The sequence below is a fragment of the Physeter macrocephalus genome, chromosome 1 (genome assembly GCF_002837175.3).
Source record: "Physeter macrocephalus isolate SW-GA chromosome 1, ASM283717v5, whole genome shotgun sequence".
Lineage (NCBI taxonomy): Eukaryota > Metazoa > Chordata > Mammalia > Artiodactyla > Physeteridae > Physeter > Physeter macrocephalus.
In genome coordinates, this window is record NC_041214.2 from 104218143 (window position 1) to 104235424 (window position 17282).

A 17282-nucleotide genomic window follows, 5' to 3' on the forward strand; every position below is an offset into this window, starting at 1 on the left:
TCCCCGGTCCGGGAAGATCCCACATGCCTCGGAGCAGCTAAGCCCGTGCGCCACAACTACTGAGCCCGTGCTCCTAGAGCCTGTGCTCTGCAGCAAAAGAAGCCACTGCAGTGAGAAGCCCGAGCACGAAGAGCTGCACCCGCTCGCCACTAGAGAAAGCACACGCGCAGCAACGAGGACCCAATGCAGCCAAAAATAGAATTAAAAAAAAAAAAAATTTCAAATACTACAGAAATGTCAGAAAATGACAATGCGCAATAATCTCTTCCCTCATTCTCCACATTATTACTGTACAAAAATGGTGTCAGCATACACATTGTTTTGAAATTTGCTGTTTTACTTAAAAACATACCTCAGATTTCTTTACTGTGTGAGAGTACATTTCTCTACTTCATTATTTTCAGTGGCTGGAAAGCATTGTGTTGTATGAATGCATCACAAATTTACCTATCCAGTTACCTATGGCTGGATATTTGGGCTATTTTAAGTTTTTCACTATTTCAGACAACGAGTATTTCATATTTTCTAAAGAACTTTCATATTGTGGAACACTTTTATATGTTGTAACATACTTTCTTCCAATGAAACTTTGTTTCACTTTTCAAAATGTACTATATTTTGTCTTTATGATGTATCAGACTGAAAAACACACTAATTTTCTTTGACATATTCTGTACTTTAGACTCTTCATTCATTAGAACAGATCGTATCCAATAATTCTGAATGAATGCATATGAAGCATAAAGGACACAGGTAAGAGAGAGGCTTTGGACCACCCCCACGAGCGAACCTCTCCTGGCCCAGAATTCCAGGACCTTACACTCCAGTTTATAAGCCTGGAAATCTAAGTTCTTCAGCACTAAGCAAATTACTAAGCAACCTCACGGGAGACAGAGGCATAAACCAGAATGATGCCAATTTACAAGGACAAATGTAACTCTCAAGAGAATCAGATAGCCTTCTTGGGGTGGTCATTTTCTCTTTCTAGCCAGTTGTTCATAAGAAGCCAATTTAAACATGGAATGTACTTTGGTGAGTAAGAAAACATGGCCTGAAGAACTGGAGGTTCTCCAAGGCTCCTGTCATCATGCCCTAACAGTAGATAGCACCTATCTTTCCCTGGCTGCACAGACCAGACCATGCTGGACAGTTGGACAGCAAAACACTCAAGAAGCAGGAAACTGCACAGTTAAAATATTTGACTGTAATTTCCAATGTGTTCATTATAAATCAAACAATACAGAAATATATAAAGTTAATATTAAACACATAGCCTCTACCTTTCTCTTTATCCCGTTTCTCTTCTTTGCTTCTGTGTTTATATCCCTCCCTGAAATTTTTACTTTGTGCTCTTTTTACCCCCGTTTTGTGTCTTTGTATTTCACCCTTTCCTCTTTCCTTCCTATCCTCTCCCTTTCGCTGATAACAATGTATGAATGAAGCATATTTTCTAATAATGAGTAAGGGTTCTGCCCCCATTTCCCCCTTGGGGGCGTGGGGTTGTTCCGACAACAACAAGCTATCCCCTGACACCTGCTGGGTGTCCTACAATTTAACTCAATTCTGACACTATGTTCACAGAGATCGCTTCAGATCCCACAGTCCCACAGACTGCCCCTAGCCCCACTTCAGACGCCAGTCGCAAGTCCAGGCAATCACCTGTACTTCTGAACAACCAGCTAGGGATTGGAGGTTCCAACAATCCCCCCTTGGGTTCTATTAATGTCCTAGAGCAGCTCACAGGACTCAGAGAAACATTGTACTTACTAGATCACTGGCTTATTATAAAATGATATAGCTCAGAAACAGCCAGATGGAAGAGACGCATAGAGCAAGGCATGGGGAAGAGGCACAAGTGTCACTCTCCCAGCACTTCCCAAGTTCACCAATCCCCACCCTTTCGGGGGTTTTATGGATGCTTCATTAGGTACACTGGATTAAATCATTGGCCACTGGTGAATGATTCAATCTCCGTTCCCTTTCCCCTTCCCAGAAGTCAGGTGGGGGTGAAAGAGGGACTGGAAGTTCCAATCCTCTAATCCTGTAGTTGGTTCTCCTGGCAACCAGCCCCCATCCCAGAGAGCTTTCCAAAGGTCACCTCATTAACAAAACAAAAGATGCCTTTACTGCTCTGTCAATTAGGAAATTCCAAGGGTTTTAGAAGCTCTGCCCCAAAAAAGGGGAATGAAGACAAAATTTGTATTTCTTATTATAAATCACAATATCACAATGAGAAAGGTCCAAGACAATACCATTGTTTGAAATTCCATGTATATAGAAAAATGAAGAAATGACAATGTAAATTTACAGAAAATGTTGTACAATTGTAGAAAGTGTTTACTTCTAACAGGTAAATTGAACTATTGATAATATATTTTCTTTTAATCCTGATGGTACATCTCTGGCTATAGGGATAATCTCTTTTGGAGATCTTTGAACTGTCTAAACAAGAGGCTCTTTGAAAATGCGAAGCTTGGATCTCTTGGTTTCCTTTATGGCATTCACAAAAAAATCAGTCAATCTAAGAAAGAGGTGGAAAATTTTATGGGAGCCAAACTGAGGATTAAAACCCAGGAACAGCTTCTCAGAAATCTCCAGAACTGTTCCACTCTAGAGGTCAAAGCACAGTTATATAAGTTTTTGAGACAGACAGCTATACATTAAATGATGTATTATTGACAGTTTGCACAATCCAGATCTACACAAACAAAGCGAGTAGTAGGTCAGGAAGGTTATCTCCTAAGGAGTTGTGACCCTTGGTGAGATTAAGAAGGAATGTTATCTCCTAAGGAGGTTTGGTTAGTGTGGATGCACAATATACACTAAAGGGGAGGGAGGAGGCCCAAAGGGACAGAGAAAAATTTTACGTTTAAATATTTTTTCCGTTTTGTCATAAAATTTTATTTCATCAATGGTAACATCTGTTCTTATTTATCGTGAAAATTTTAATTACCTTGGGAAAAAATATACTGTTTACTCTTTGCTTATCTTAATTTTTCTGTGAGTGATTAACCTTCAAAAAAGGTCTTTTTTTTTTTTTTCTCCAATCTATTTAGAGATTTAGAGTCTCACTGTTTAACTTCTCTTAAGTCAGGAATCAAAAATACATGCACCGGGCTTCCCTGGTGGTGCAGTGGTTAAGAATCTGCCTGCCAATGCAGGGGACACGGGTTCGAGCCCTGGTCTGGGAAGATCCCACATGCCGCAGAGCAACTAAACCGGTGCGCCACAACTACTGAGCCTGCACTCTAGAACCTGCAAGTCACAACTACTGAGCCCATGAGCCAAGAGCCCGTTCTCTGCCACAAGAGAAGCACTGCAATGAGAAGCCCGTGCACCGCAACAAAGAGTAGCCCCCGCTCACTGCAACTAGAGAAAGCCCGTTCGCAGCAACGAAGACCCAACGCAGCCAAAAATAAATTAAATAAATAATTTAAAAAAAAATGCATGCACCTATAGACAGATACAATATGAACGTTTTAAAGTCACCAAAAAAATACAAGGTCACAACCTCACAAGAGAAAGTGTGTGAAGAGGATCAGTGGCAATGTATTTCTGGAAATTTCTAGACCTACTATCAATATGCAGAACACTTACAGTAGTGCAATTCAAGGCTCTAATAGGCAAAATTTCCGTTTATACCACTGTGCACATCTTGTAAATCTTTTGCTTCAGCAGAGTGAAGAGGCCAATTCTCCGACGCATTCTTGACGTGTTTGTTAGCACCATGATTGAATTGGTTCTGGGGAGCAAAAGATGTTTTATCTCCTTCTTCATCTCTGTATTTTTCCACCGCAACTTTAGAACAGCTCAGAAAGATGTCCATTCATCACTTATCATTATGTTTGTCTCCCATGACAGCAAATGCCTCAATGCCACAAAGGCAGGTGGTCCACTGATGCCTTTGAACCTTGAGGTTGATGTTAGAGCGGAGGAAAAAAGAGAGAGATACCTGTGTTCAAAATCAATATACACTGAATTCTAGAGGTGCTTTAACTCATTATCATATTTGAGAAGGGAAACCCAGGAATAAGGAAATTGCACAGTTGTAATTTTCAACCATAACACAGAATCAGCTACATTTTGCCTTCCTTTGAGATACTCAGATGAAAGGCAGGCTTGTCTGAATGCAAAATATTACCTATCTTCTCTTTGAGGTTGCAGTTATTTAGTAATCATTCTCATTTAAGTTACTCTTACTGTTCTCTGCATGGTTATGCTTTTACCTCAGGAGGAAAACAATTCTTATAAAAGCCACCCTATTTCAGAGCTGGGTAACATTTAAAGTCAAAGAAAGTGAATTATATTTAACAGCAGTTAAGACTTCTGAGCAAAAATGCATACATGCCGCAGAATTAAATTAAGCCTGCTTTTATACAAAGTCTCACTCCTAAATTCCTTGAGATGGTCGTCTAGGTAAAAAAGCCTCATGTACTCATGTTTTCTATTCCCTGCATCACTGGGACACTAGAGATGAAAGGACTCTACGGGACACCACTCGTGTCATACTCGTGTCCCCTGGAGGTGGAGAGCACAGCCTTCTATAGTAAGCCTCGCGTGGAGGATAGTTTGGAAGGGGCAGGCTGAATGAAGATAAGAACAGCAATAAGGGGCTTCCCTGGTGGCACAGTGGTTGAGAGTCCGCCTGCCGATGCAGGGGACGCGGGTTCGTGCCCCGGTCCGGGAAGATCCCACATGCCGCGGAGAGTCTGGGCCCGTGGGCCATGGCCACTGAGCCTGTGCGTCCGGAGCCTGTGCTCCGCAACGGGAGAGGCCACAATGGTGAGAGGCCAGCGTATGGCAAAAAAAAAAAAAAAAAAAAAAGAACAGCAATAAGGAGGCTATTACAGTGGTGCAGGTGAGAAGAAATGAAACCCTGAGTACACCGGTAGCTGCGGGGATGAAGATGAGGAATGGCAGTATTGTGAAACATTGAGGAGGTGGACCCAATAGGACTTGGTGGGGAATGAGAATGAGGAAGGAGGGATTCATCCCTCACACTGGGAAATGGAGGAATGGCCTTGTCACTGAGTCCAAGCTAATACTGCTCACTGCACAATATGCCAATGAATTGAGAGACGAGTTGTTGGGGGCAAGGAATAGTGACTTTATTTAAAAAACCAGCAGACTGAGAAGATGGTGGACTCCTGCCCCAAAGAACTATCTTGTCTGAGTTAGAATTCAGGCTTCTGGGACTTCTCTGGCAATCCAGTGGTTAAGACTCCATGCTTCCACTGTACGAGCATGAGTTCGATCCCTGGGGGGAGCTAATACCCCGTGTGCCGCATGACGTGGCAAAAAAAAAAAAGAATTCAGGCTTCTTTTATGCTAAAGGGGGAGGGAGTAAACATTTCCTTGTCAGCCTCCGGAGGAGGTGTTTTAATTTCTTCCTCCTTGCAGTCATTCACAGGTGGACCTGTTCAGGATGTTTCCTGTGAGCTAAACAAAGGTATTTTAGCTTAATGGTCATTACCTGGGAGACAGGGTTCCCAGAGATGGGCCATTATGTATAGTCTAAGCTTATAGGCAACATCCCTTTAGTGATTAACTTGTAATAGAATACAAAATGTTCTTCCCTATTGTATTCTCTTTCCTTTACTTTGAAGTAGGTCACTGTATCCAGGCGAGTTTATATGATCACCAAGACTAGCACAGAGCCAGGTATTTCTCTGTTTTCAGTTCACATAGGTTCATTAAGGCCTACAGGCTCACAGTTGCCTCTCTTCCCCAGTGACATACAAACAAAGACTTGGGAAATCAACACTCATGTATCTACAGACACTATCAGTTGGCTTGGTGAAGAACAACCTTTGGGAAACATCAATATCCTCCACGGCAGTGATGAATCTCCTGGAGTATTGATAGATATAATTTATTTTGGCTTCAAAAAGCTTTTGAAGATGTCCTCAATAACATATTTGAAATAAACCAGGCACACAGAACCGCCATGGTAATAGTACAAGTAGTGGTCTCCACACGGAAGCTCCAGAGAAAGGATGTGAATTGAAGGTGGAATAAAACTCAGGAGCCTCTTGTCAATCTCTGTGGCCTCACTCAGAGCTGCATCAGCCTGGAGAAAGTGGCAACTTTTTTCTAACTGGTCCACTTGAGTGGATACTTTTTTGCAATTTGTCAGCTCCAAAGTGTTATCGGTTTCAGATGCATACTAAATTTCATAAGGGCTGATAATGGCCCTAGGACACACAATTACTTTGGCACTTAGCACATACAGGAAGATCAGAAGCTAGAAACCTAATAATTGAGTAATGATTCTCCTGGAGCAGTTAATTGGGAGGAGAGGGGGAAGCTGGGAAGGGGAAGCAAAAGGAGAACATATTAGGCCAGATTGTCAAGGAATGTTATTGTTTTACGCAAACATTTCGGTGTTTATGTATAATCACTGGGACAGATCTATAAGGTCTGAAGCTTATACAACTTTGGAGTTCCCTTTTTAAGAAAAAGAATATAAAATTATGAATGCACAAGTGCTAGAGCCCTCACAGGAACTTGGGATGGGCCAGTGCAAGTCAAGTACTCAAAGCTTAAGCTTTAGTAGCTTCATGGTAAATCTGCCCTGATTAGCAAAGAGAGTCCTGTTCTTTAAAGTAGATGCCAAAGAAAACTAGGTATATAATTCACACCACTAGGTTTGCTCACATTTTGGGAACTTCTTCTACTGTGAAGAAATTAAGGACCAAAACTATCTTTTTGTTACTAGTGCCTAACACACAAAGAAAGGAAGGCAGAAAGGAAGGAGGGAAGTTGGGAGAGAGATAGTTTATAAAGAGACAGGTTTTTTGGTTGTTTTTTTTAAATTTCATTATCAGCTCTACCAGCTACCTCCAACTTTTCCCTTTTTAAACTAAAGTTATTAACAAAGCTGATGGCCTACTTTACTGTTTAGATTTACTTCTAAATGACTGACCTGTTTCTTAAAATAAAATAACCTAATAAAGAGCAATGATTTCCCACTATAAGAGATACTATTTAAAAGGTACTTTGTCATAAATTAGGTGTGCCAAGTTCCAGTGTACTTGTTAAAGTACCAGTCTCTTGGATATGGAGAAAGTGGGGTTCTCATACACTTTTAAATTGGTAAAATCTCTCTGGATATGAATTGAGTTATACATAAATTTTAAATAAGCCTAACTTTGGACACCGCACTTCTAGGAATACACAGTGCAGAGAGATTCAGGCAAATTCTCCAACCAGCCTCCACAGTCACACCTCCCACAAAATCTCTTTATCCCATCAAATATGAAATGGTGGTTATGTATGATATAATCCTGTTTCATCTAGTGTAAATGCAGATTAATGGCTTTTAAGCATCATTGCCTCCAGGTAAACAACTGTAGGCCTCAATAACTCAGCTCATTTTATTCAGTCAAAATTTGGGGGAAAGAGAAAATACACATAAAAACAAAGACAAAAGAAAACCTGGCAGAAATACCCCCATATCTCTCAAATCTGTCTTCCTTTCCAACATGCTAATAATAGAAACATTTAACATTGATCCAACACGTGCTGTGCCAGACACCATATATTGGAACATGTGATAGCCCACTCCACTCTCCCACAACCCTTTGAGCAAGGGGTATCATTTTCATCACCCCCATTTTACAAGTGAAGAAAAGGAAAGACCTAGAGGTGTTAGATAACTTGGCCAAGGTCACACAGCTAGAAGAGGAGAGGTCGAGGTTCAAATGCAGTCTGGCTTTGGAGTCTGCTCTTTTTTAGTTCCCCGGCCAGAAATCGAACCCATGCCCCCTGCATTGGGAGCACAGTCTTAACCACTGGACCTCCAGGGAAGTCCCTGGAGTCTGTTTTCTTAACCACAACTCTATATCACCACCCAGTCACAAGTTTTCACAGGCCTAAAAATGCCTCAGTGGCCTCCTAACTCATCTTCCAGTGTCTGTGCTGATTCATCTCCACTTCTTTCTCCTCACTGCAGTTGAGAGAGACCTTTAAAATATGCTCATCAGAATTCACTCACCTCCATCCCATCCCCACTGCCATCTTGAATTTTTCAATAGCTTTCCATTGCTCTTAGCCTACAGATCAAAAGGCCAAACTATCCAGACTCAGTTTACACTTTCCTCCTCCCCCTCAGGACAGAGGCGGGCTGATCCCTCCCCACCTTCCTCTATTCAGTTAGGTAGCTCACCTGGTCCTTCAGATCTGCTACTTTCTTGACTTCCTCCATGAAGTCTAAATCCCTGTTGCAGGCTGCCAAATGTAGGAAATTTTCCTCCTTTTCAAGGGTCATAATTGAATAGTTTACATTTGTTTGGATAATACATATGTATAAGATAAAAAGATATTTGGATTTTTACTTCATTCCATAATTCAGTAGTATTAATTATGCTCAAATATTTTAAATTGTACTAATCCTCTTTATATTGAATATATAGGACAGTATTTAACCCATTTTTTTTTGAATGGTTGGTGCAATTCTTTTTTTGTCTTTATTTTCATTTTTTGGCCGTGCCGTGCAGCTTGTGGGATCTTAGTTCCCTGACCGGGTATTGAACCGGGGAACACGGTAGTGAAAGCCTGCATCTTAATCACTGGACCACTGGGGAATTCCAGGTGTAATTCTTTTAGAATTGTGTTTCCCCAAATAGCGGTTGGCCTAAGAATTTCTAAATTATAATCTCAACACACACTACCATCTATTAACACACAAATCACGGATTATATCTTGCCCAGGATTAGATATCTCTTAATTTAGAACTCAGTAATATTACCTTCAATTACACTGGGAAAAGGAAGATGATTCAATGAAATACTTGAATCAGGCAAACCTAAACTTGATTTCTGGTTCTTTCACTTACTGTGCCAAGCAAGTAACCAACACAATCTTATACACACTTTTGTCATCTATGAAATGGAGAACAATAAAATAATGGCTGTGTGGGACTTCCCTGGTGGTCCAGTGGTTAAGGCTCCATGCTTCCACTGTAGGGGGCATGGGTTTGATCCCTGGTCGGGGAACTAAGATCTCACAAGCCGTGTGGCATGGCCAAGAAAAAAAATTAATGATGATAATAATAATAATAGCTGTGAACCTTTAAACCCAGAATTAGTACAAAACAAATACTCAATGGACTTTAAAAAAAAATTTTATTTTATTTTTGTATGCGTTGGGTCTTCATTGCTGTGCACGGGCTTTTTCTAGTTGCAGTGAGCGGGAGCTAGGCTTCTTTGCGGTGCACAGGCTTCTCATTGTGGTGGCTTTGCTTGTTGTGGAGCTAGGGCTCTAGGCACGCGGACTTCAGTAGTTGTGGTGCACAGGTTCAGTAGTTGTGGCGCACGGGCTTATTTGTTCCTCGGCATGGGGCGTCTCCCCAAACTAGGGCTCAAACCCGTGTCCGCTACATTGGCAGGTAGATTCTCAACCACTGAGCCACCAGGGAAGTCCCTCAATGGACTTTTAAAACTATCATTGTTAGTAGTTGGCAGATGGGAAGGTTCTAGTTATTATTAGTACTGATGGAAAACTGAAGTTTTAATAAGTTGAGTAACTTGCTTAAGAAATGAAACGTATATGGTACAAGAAAACAGTTTTGCTTTCTTCAAGCCACTGGTTTGGCCCCAAATTCTGTTGTTTCCACAAGTTTCATCATTAAATCCTTTCACACATCCCCTATCAGAAGTCTCTAGCAACTCTTCTTTTTCCCTTGGAATTTTTATGAAGGAATTTTCAACTTCCCAATGTCTCCGGAACCACACCCTCCGTAATAATGTTAAAAAACTCACTGGAAAGGGCCCGGAATGTTATTATGTATTCATTCATACAATAGTCACTCATGAATAAGAAAGTGTGCAAGCTTAGCTTATACAGGTTGTGGGGGAAGGAACAGAGGGGAGGAGAAAAGGAGAATTGCTTACGGGTGCCGGAAGGAGGAGGAGCCTTTAAAAGAGCAATCTTGGGCCAGGGGCCATTTCAGAAGTAAGGAGAGTCTTTGTTTTATCAAGCTTGAGATTTCTGAGCATGGAGAGTGCAAAGAACAAGGAGGTAAGTACAATCTGCATGGGTTTGCTTTTGTCTGTCTTTGTCAATCTTCGTGTTTCTCTTTCTCTTGGGTACACTTACTCCCTCTTTTGAGGAGAAAAGAAGGTCCCTTAGAATTTCCTTCCCTTCACTTGTTGAAAAAAAAAAATCAAGTTCCTGGATATGATGGCTCCCTGGTATACTGGACCACATCCTTTAATTTCGCTTCTACAGACACCGGTTCGAGACCAAAATTGCTGCATCTGGATTCATCTTTTCTTAGGGTCGTTAGGGCGAAGGAACAATGGGAAACCAGACGTATTGAGGAGCACTGAGGACAGCAACTAAAGTCAGACAGGCTGTGGGGCTTTGTTGAGAAAAATTGAACCCCTCTGCCAGTGCAGCCTGACCGCTCTCCGGGTCTCTGTCCTAGAGCTAGGTCATTTTTTGCCCTCCCAATTTTAACTAAGACTTTCGGGAGACCCCAAAGTGAGTGAGGTACAAAGTGAGCACTTTGTGTCAAAGTGTTATGCCAATGTGAGATTTGAATATGAATGTAAACCTGCTATAGAGATGTAAAAATGTAATTCGTACTCCCTTCTTGGAGGTGATAGGAATTAGATTTGGGAGTAAATCTGGGATTTAATATTGATTTGGGGTTTAATTTCTATCGCAAGTGCCTACCTGTGTGTCCTTAGTTATGTAACCTCTGAGCCTCAGCTTCTGCATCTGAAAAACAAAATAATAGATTGTTGTTGGATTGCTGTGGGGATTAAAAGAAGGAAAATAAGGAGTCTGTGGTGTGGAACAATGCCTGATGGAAACTACAGGCTCAAAAAATGTTTCCTTGTATCAAACAGCTTTGTTCTCACTGTTCTCTTGTTTCTTTTGAATTAACCGATATTTATTGACTGCCTACAACCAGAGGGAAAGGAATTCTACCCTTGGGGAGTTTATAATCAAATGGAGTAACAGGAGGGGATCAAATCACACAAGCAAATGTAAAACTGCAACTGACAAGTGGTAGGAATGTGGCAACGTGCAGTAGATGGTCTATAAAGTGGAGAAAAGGTTACCAGATGAACTAACACTTGAAGTGAGATTCTGAAAAAGGATTAAGGGTTTAAGAATATGAATATAAGGGAAGGTGGTGTGTGTGGAGCTGAGTGATATTCTTTCAGGCAAAGTAACTAGGTTGGAAAGGAAAGTAGTTTTGTGGCAGTAGCTTGGGGCAATAGTATGGGAAAGGTTTATCTGGAAGAGTGCAACTCCACAAAGAAGACAGAGGAAGAATATATGAGTTGCAAATTCAAACGTACATCAGTAGATGCTGAAGAGGGACAGGGGGCTTCTGGTAAACCAGATATACAAATGTCTTTTCTCGTACATTTTTTTTTTGGACCTTGCCGCCGAGGCTTGTGGGATCTTAATTCCCCAACCAGGGATGGAACCCTGGCCCTTGCAGTGAAAGTGCTGAGTCCTAACCACTGGACCGCCAGGGAATTCCCCTTTTCTCATACTTTCAGATTGGCCTTCCACTTCTCTATCACTGCTTCCCTTTCTTATAAATAAACCTGAGTATTAAGATGGTACCCAGAAGAGAATCCATGTTGCCAGTGGAGTTCAATGATTATCTTGGTACCTTGGATGTGAGGTGTCATAAGTCAGATAGTGTATGTGGTGGGTTGGACACCCAGAGGAGTGACTTTCTGGTTCCTCTATCCCCAGTGCAACTCCACAGAGAAGACAGAGGAAGAATATATGAGTTGCAAATTCAAATGTACATCAGTAGATGCCGAAGAGGGACAGGGGGCTTCCGGTAAACCAGATATACTAGAAAACTCGGCAAAGGGGACCAGAAGAAAAAGATCTGTAAAAAATAACAGAGGTAAGAGATCCACAGTTCCTCAAATCCTACTTCCCTGGGTCTGAGAAGACTGAGGGATTTTTCTGAAAAAGTAGGGAAGAAATTTCAGTCCTGTATTCTGCAAATCCTACACTTCCTTCGAAGCCTAGTTTAAATCTCACCTCCTGGTTCTGATCATTATTTTGCCTACTCTAGATTCTGGGAGTTAAGGATCTTAATGTGCAATGATCTGGGGACAGAGACCTATAAATTCAAAATCCCATCCTTGAAACTCTACTTCCTGTCTTAAAAATATGAGGAAAGTAGCTACCTTGCTGAGTTGGATTGAGGTCAGGGTGGAGGGTCAGTTGTAATTTACACAGAATAATAAGGTAAACAGCCTACACTTCATCTGACTGTAATGGGCACTCAGTCAAACCTAGTGACTATTAGCGTCAGTCTTTCCTGAATGGTGAGAGCGTGTGAGGTGCGGCAGGAGACCAGAGTGCTGCCCTAGTGGGGTGGGCTGCCAGAATTATGGGTATTAGTCATTGTGTAGCGTTTCTGGGTGGCCTTATTTTGTTTTGTGGTGAGACGGCAAGGCATCGCCTAGTAGTTATGACCTCAGGTCTAAAACTTCTATCATTCCCTGCATCGGAAGTGCAATCTCTAGGTCAACCTCCTCAGGGTCGGTGGTTTAGAGCTCTCACAAAAGAGCAAGTGTGCGTGAGTAGTGGGGAGTTTTAGGAAGTAAAAATACTGAGGGATTCAGAAATATTGTCAGTTTGAGTTTTGAGGTTCTATCCCTTGAAGGTTACGTGGTCTTTGGCAAGTCATTTAATTTTACAGTGGGGATTAGACTATAAGAACTAAAAGTGATTGTGCTTTTGACATTTTAAAAGGCTACACAAAAGTTAATTATTGCTAAATTTTATCTCATTCTCCTTCAGCTTGCTGTCCACGAAAAATGCCACAATGTTGTGACAGTGTGAAACCTCAGAAGAAGACGATGCCAATTCCTCCTTTACCTTCTATACTGCCGCCTGTCAATCTGATTCACAGGGATGTTGTGCGCGCTTGGTGCCAGCAGTTAAAACTGAGCACCAAAGGCCCGGTGAGTGTCCAGGGTAGGAGTTGATGCTCTTGGGAGGAAGGCTATGAGCCTTAGTTTGATTATTAACTCATTTTTCTCTTGTCTTAGAAACTAGACGGATATAAACGACTCTGTGAACATGCCTACCCTCATCAAAAAGTGAGTAATTTGTAGGGAATTTGGCCAAGTCGAAGGTTTAGTTATTCTCATCCTAATCACCTATTTTAGCGTCAAAAGGTGAGTAGAAGAATTGTCTTTAATCTTTTAAACCCTCTATGTAGAACATTCCTGCCACAGCCGAAGAGGCCAGGATCCTATCACTATCGAGAAGAAAATCAAAGATGGACAAGTTGGAACTACCTCTGGAATGTTCTGATGAAAAGATGTCTTCTGAAGTGGCTGCTCCTCCTGAGGAGGGAGCACCTGCCCTTGAAGGAGCTCCTACTCTTCAGGAAGTTGTATCAACTTCTGCCTCTGACCCAGGAGCTGTGTTTGCCTCTTGGAGTAGAATGACAGCCAGGTCCATGACGCTGGAGTCGGCACAATCACAAGAGACCTGTGGTAAGCTCATTAGTAAGAACTGCTTCTGGTTCAGGTGGGAAAATAAGTTTAATTGATATTAACCTCTGGTTAACTTCAGGGTATTATCAAAATCATCCGAAGACCTGGTGATTCCTGGGCCCCATCCACACGTTTTTCTGGTTCAGGTCTGGGTAGGCCCTAGGAATTTACATTTCTAACAATCTCCCAGGCACGGCTAATCTGGGCACCACACTTTGAGAACCAGTGATCTAAATTAATGAGGTCATCAGAAGGGGATAGAAATCTGGCTTCACTTCTTTTCGCCTCCTTTAAAGAATTAAAAGTAAAAGCAGTCTCTAAAATCAACTGCCTGAGCTAAAGCCCTGGATCTTCTAGCATCTGTCAAGTAAGTGGCATTAACTGTTATTTAATCTAGTTCCCAGTTTGCTTGTGGTAATGTAGGTTAATAATAATACCTACCTCATGATGTTATTGTGAGAGTTACAGGAGATAAAATTAAGACCATGAACTGGTTAGCACATTACAATGCCTGTTGAGACCCCTGTCCCCCTATAACTGGTAACCTCCCCCTCCCCTTGGGAGCAAAGCCTGGGGCCAGGCCCTGCCCACTGTCTGTTGCATATAGTGGGGTGTTGCTCCAGGATCTTGCTTCAGACATGTAAGATCCCCCATCCATTAAAACACTGATGTCGCTAAAAAAAAAAAAAAAAAAAAAAAAAAGAGTTGAGACCTCTGAACTTATTTTATGAGGGCCTTCCCAGACCACTCTGGTTTAGTCTTTCTATTGAAGGAAACCAGAACGTCACCCCAAAATATGCCTCTTTGCCATAAAAGTCTTGAGCTGAAGGCAATCAAAATGCAGTAAACCCAAAAAAGCTCTCCCTTTTCGGCCTAAGGCAGGATTATCTATTCTCCTTTTGCTGGAGACAGACTTATCCACTGAAAGTGGGCACCAGAGCAACCAGCAAAGAAACCTCATCCATTAGTTTCCTCCCATATATTTACCTTCCCACTGTTTGCCACCCTTGGGAGCCTAAAACTGCTTCCTTTTGTCCTGTCATTTCTTTGCAAATTGTATTGTTCTTTGTCAAAGATGTTACATAAGATGGAATTCTAAGCTGCCATTTTGAGCTAGTTTTTGCGTTTTTCCTGCAGTATGTGCACTGCATGAATTCATCAACTGTTTTTCCCTTGTTAGTCTTTTTGTTAGAGTCCCAGGTGAATACCTAAGACAGGCAGAGGAAAAGCTTTGCCACCCTCCCAGCCACACTGTCATCTACCCACTTGCCTCTACACATCCAGATGTATATTTTTGTTTCTTTTAAAATATTTAACAGGAACTGTTTTTGCATTGTTTTCTAAAGGGGAACAAGGTAGAGTAAGTTAGGTTTCAGGGTTCATAACTGGGAGCTGGCGCTTGAGGAAGACAGTAGCATCAAAGGCCACGATGCAACCTCGAAGTTTAGACTTTGGTCTTGCTATGCCCGTACTGAACCTCTCTTTCCTTCCCCAGGGGTCTGGTGGTGCGTGGTTCACGGTAGAGGTCTCCCTGCTAACAAAGAGGGCTGGGTTCATTTACAATTTCATGGCGGACAGGCTTGGGTGCCTGAAAAACGAAGGAGGGTGTCTGCGCTTTTCTTGCCGCCTGCGGGCAATCTTCCTCCCCCACACCTGGAGGACAACATGCTGTGCCCTGAGTGTGTGCACAGGTAACCACCTGGTACCCTCTACACACTAAAAGTGGGCATCTGGGTTTTAGTTGGGGGAAAGAGGAGATACATATTCATCTTAATTAGCCCTGTATTTCAAGCACAAGTTGTCAATAAAGATTTTCACAAAAAGTTTTACTTGAGTAAGTGTATTCCTAGGAGAAGGGGCATTTTTATGTCAAGGCATAATGCTTCTACCTGGAGACCCATAATTTTGGGGCAGTAACCAATTGTATAATTACTATATTACCCGTATACGCACTACACAGAAATAATGACTAGCAAAAAAACCCTCCTTTTAGGTGGCCTACCGTCTAAGGGGGATAACTGGTACGTAAACAACTGTATCACCATGTGATGACTGGTATCAAAGAAGAGGTTTCTTAATTTAAGGGAAGAATTGTCTAGACGGAAAGGAGGAAGTCAGAAAAACCTGGCTTCTAGATAGTTTTTCGGTAATTACTTGAACACTGATAAGGAGAAGAGTTGCATTGGGTTGAGGACAGAGCTTCAAGGAACAGCAGTGTTTTAGGGGCATGTTAAAGGAGACAGAAAAGAAACAAGGAGAAAACCTGAAATATGAAGTCAGTGGGGAGAATTTGCATGGGGAAATTGTCTTATAAAGAAGGTAGAGATAACATACTTGCTTGGAAAAGATAAGGGATTCAAGGCGATAAAAAATATAGAGGGCTTCCCTGGTGGCGCAGTGGTTGAGAGTCCGCCTGCCGATGCAGGGGACACGGGTTCGTGCCCCGGTCCGGGAGGATCCCACATGCCGCGGAGCGGCTGGGCCCGTGAGCCGTGGCCGCTGAGCCTGCGCGTCCGGAGCCTGTGCTCCGCAGCGGGAGAGGCCACAGCAGTGAGAGGCCCGCATACCGAAAAAAAAATATATAGATACAGATAATTTGGGGATGGTTGAATAAGGGGAGGAGAGAAAGAGAGGCTACAATTGGAGGTATTTTCTGAAAGATACAAATGGAGAAGGGGAGCAGTAGGATGCTTGGAGGGGATTGCCATGTGTTTTCTGTTAAATTGGGCCAAGTGTGTTTCCGGGCTTAGCTTGGGAGAGGGGACTGCAGAGCAGGAGGATGGAAAGAAGCCCATCCCTCTGAATAGAGGGTCTTGGAGCAGCCCAGACTTGGCTCCCAGGGATCCATCTCCTCACCCTGTAATTGTCCAGGAATCATCCTGGGTTTCATCCCGAGCTCTCTGTTGGCCTGCTGGGGACCCACTTTTGGCGTCATGATGACTGAACACCAGAGATCTAGGGCAGCTGGCAGAGGATAGAAGCCTCAAGTGGGGCAGGGTGGGGGGGAGCTCAAGCTGCGGGATCTTAGTTCCCTGACCAGGGATTGAACCTGGGGCTATGGCAGTAGTGAAAGAACTGAGTCCTAACCACTGGACCACCAGGGAAGTCCCAAGGGCAATTTTATTGGCATGTCAGGAGTGGGTTTCTTGGTTATTTTTCAAGAATGCAATTTGATATTTTTCGTCTTGATTCTAAAACATTTCATTTGCTTTTTAGGAATAAAGTATTAATGAAAAGCCTGCAGTGAGATCACAATACCAGTAAAAAGGGTACAGCTATGATTATAATTAATGAGAGAGAAGTGACTACAAATCAACTCCATGGTGCTATTTGACAGCTGAACTCTGGGCCACTCTGCACTCTCCATGCTTCCTGCTTACAGGGTTGCATGAAAAAAGGCCTGTGAACTGCCAAAAGTGGAAGTGGCTTATCTCTCCAAAGATTCCCAGCCCTAAGGGAGCAGACGAGAAAGGAGATGGGGACATTTTAAAAATGCTAATTCGATGAATGGAATTAATTTACTTGAAAGTGCCTCAAGTAAATTTCTACATTGGGAAAGATGGGGCTTATAGGCAAAAGTTCAAATTTGGTTATGTACACCTTAACCAAGTAGTCAAACGTATCATCACCAGGAATGGTAAGAGTAGCAATGTGTTTCCTGATGTGATACAATATATCACTGATAATATTCTTGCCCCAAAGAATCTATTCACAAGGAAGCAATCAGTCCTGATTTTGCCTCTTGTCTCCGCATAATTAAGTGAGCTTACCTTGTTTTGGGTGGC

General features: G+C 42.3%; 1 protein-coding gene across 1 annotated transcript; it reads left to right on the top strand.

The window, feature by feature from the left end:
* Nucleotides 1-9997: 9997 nt before the first annotated feature.
* On the top strand, nt 9998-16744 carry DPPA4 (developmental pluripotency associated 4). The gene is made up of 7 exons (XM_007117962.2): nt 9998-10021; nt 11726-11885; nt 12794-12957; nt 13045-13095; nt 13218-13497; nt 14993-15188; nt 16714-16744. The coding sequence occupies exons 1-7, from the start codon at nt 9998-10000 to the stop codon at nt 16742-16744; spliced, it is 906 nt and encodes a 301-aa protein (XP_007118024.2).
* The last annotated feature ends 538 nt before the right edge of the window (nt 16745-17282 follow it).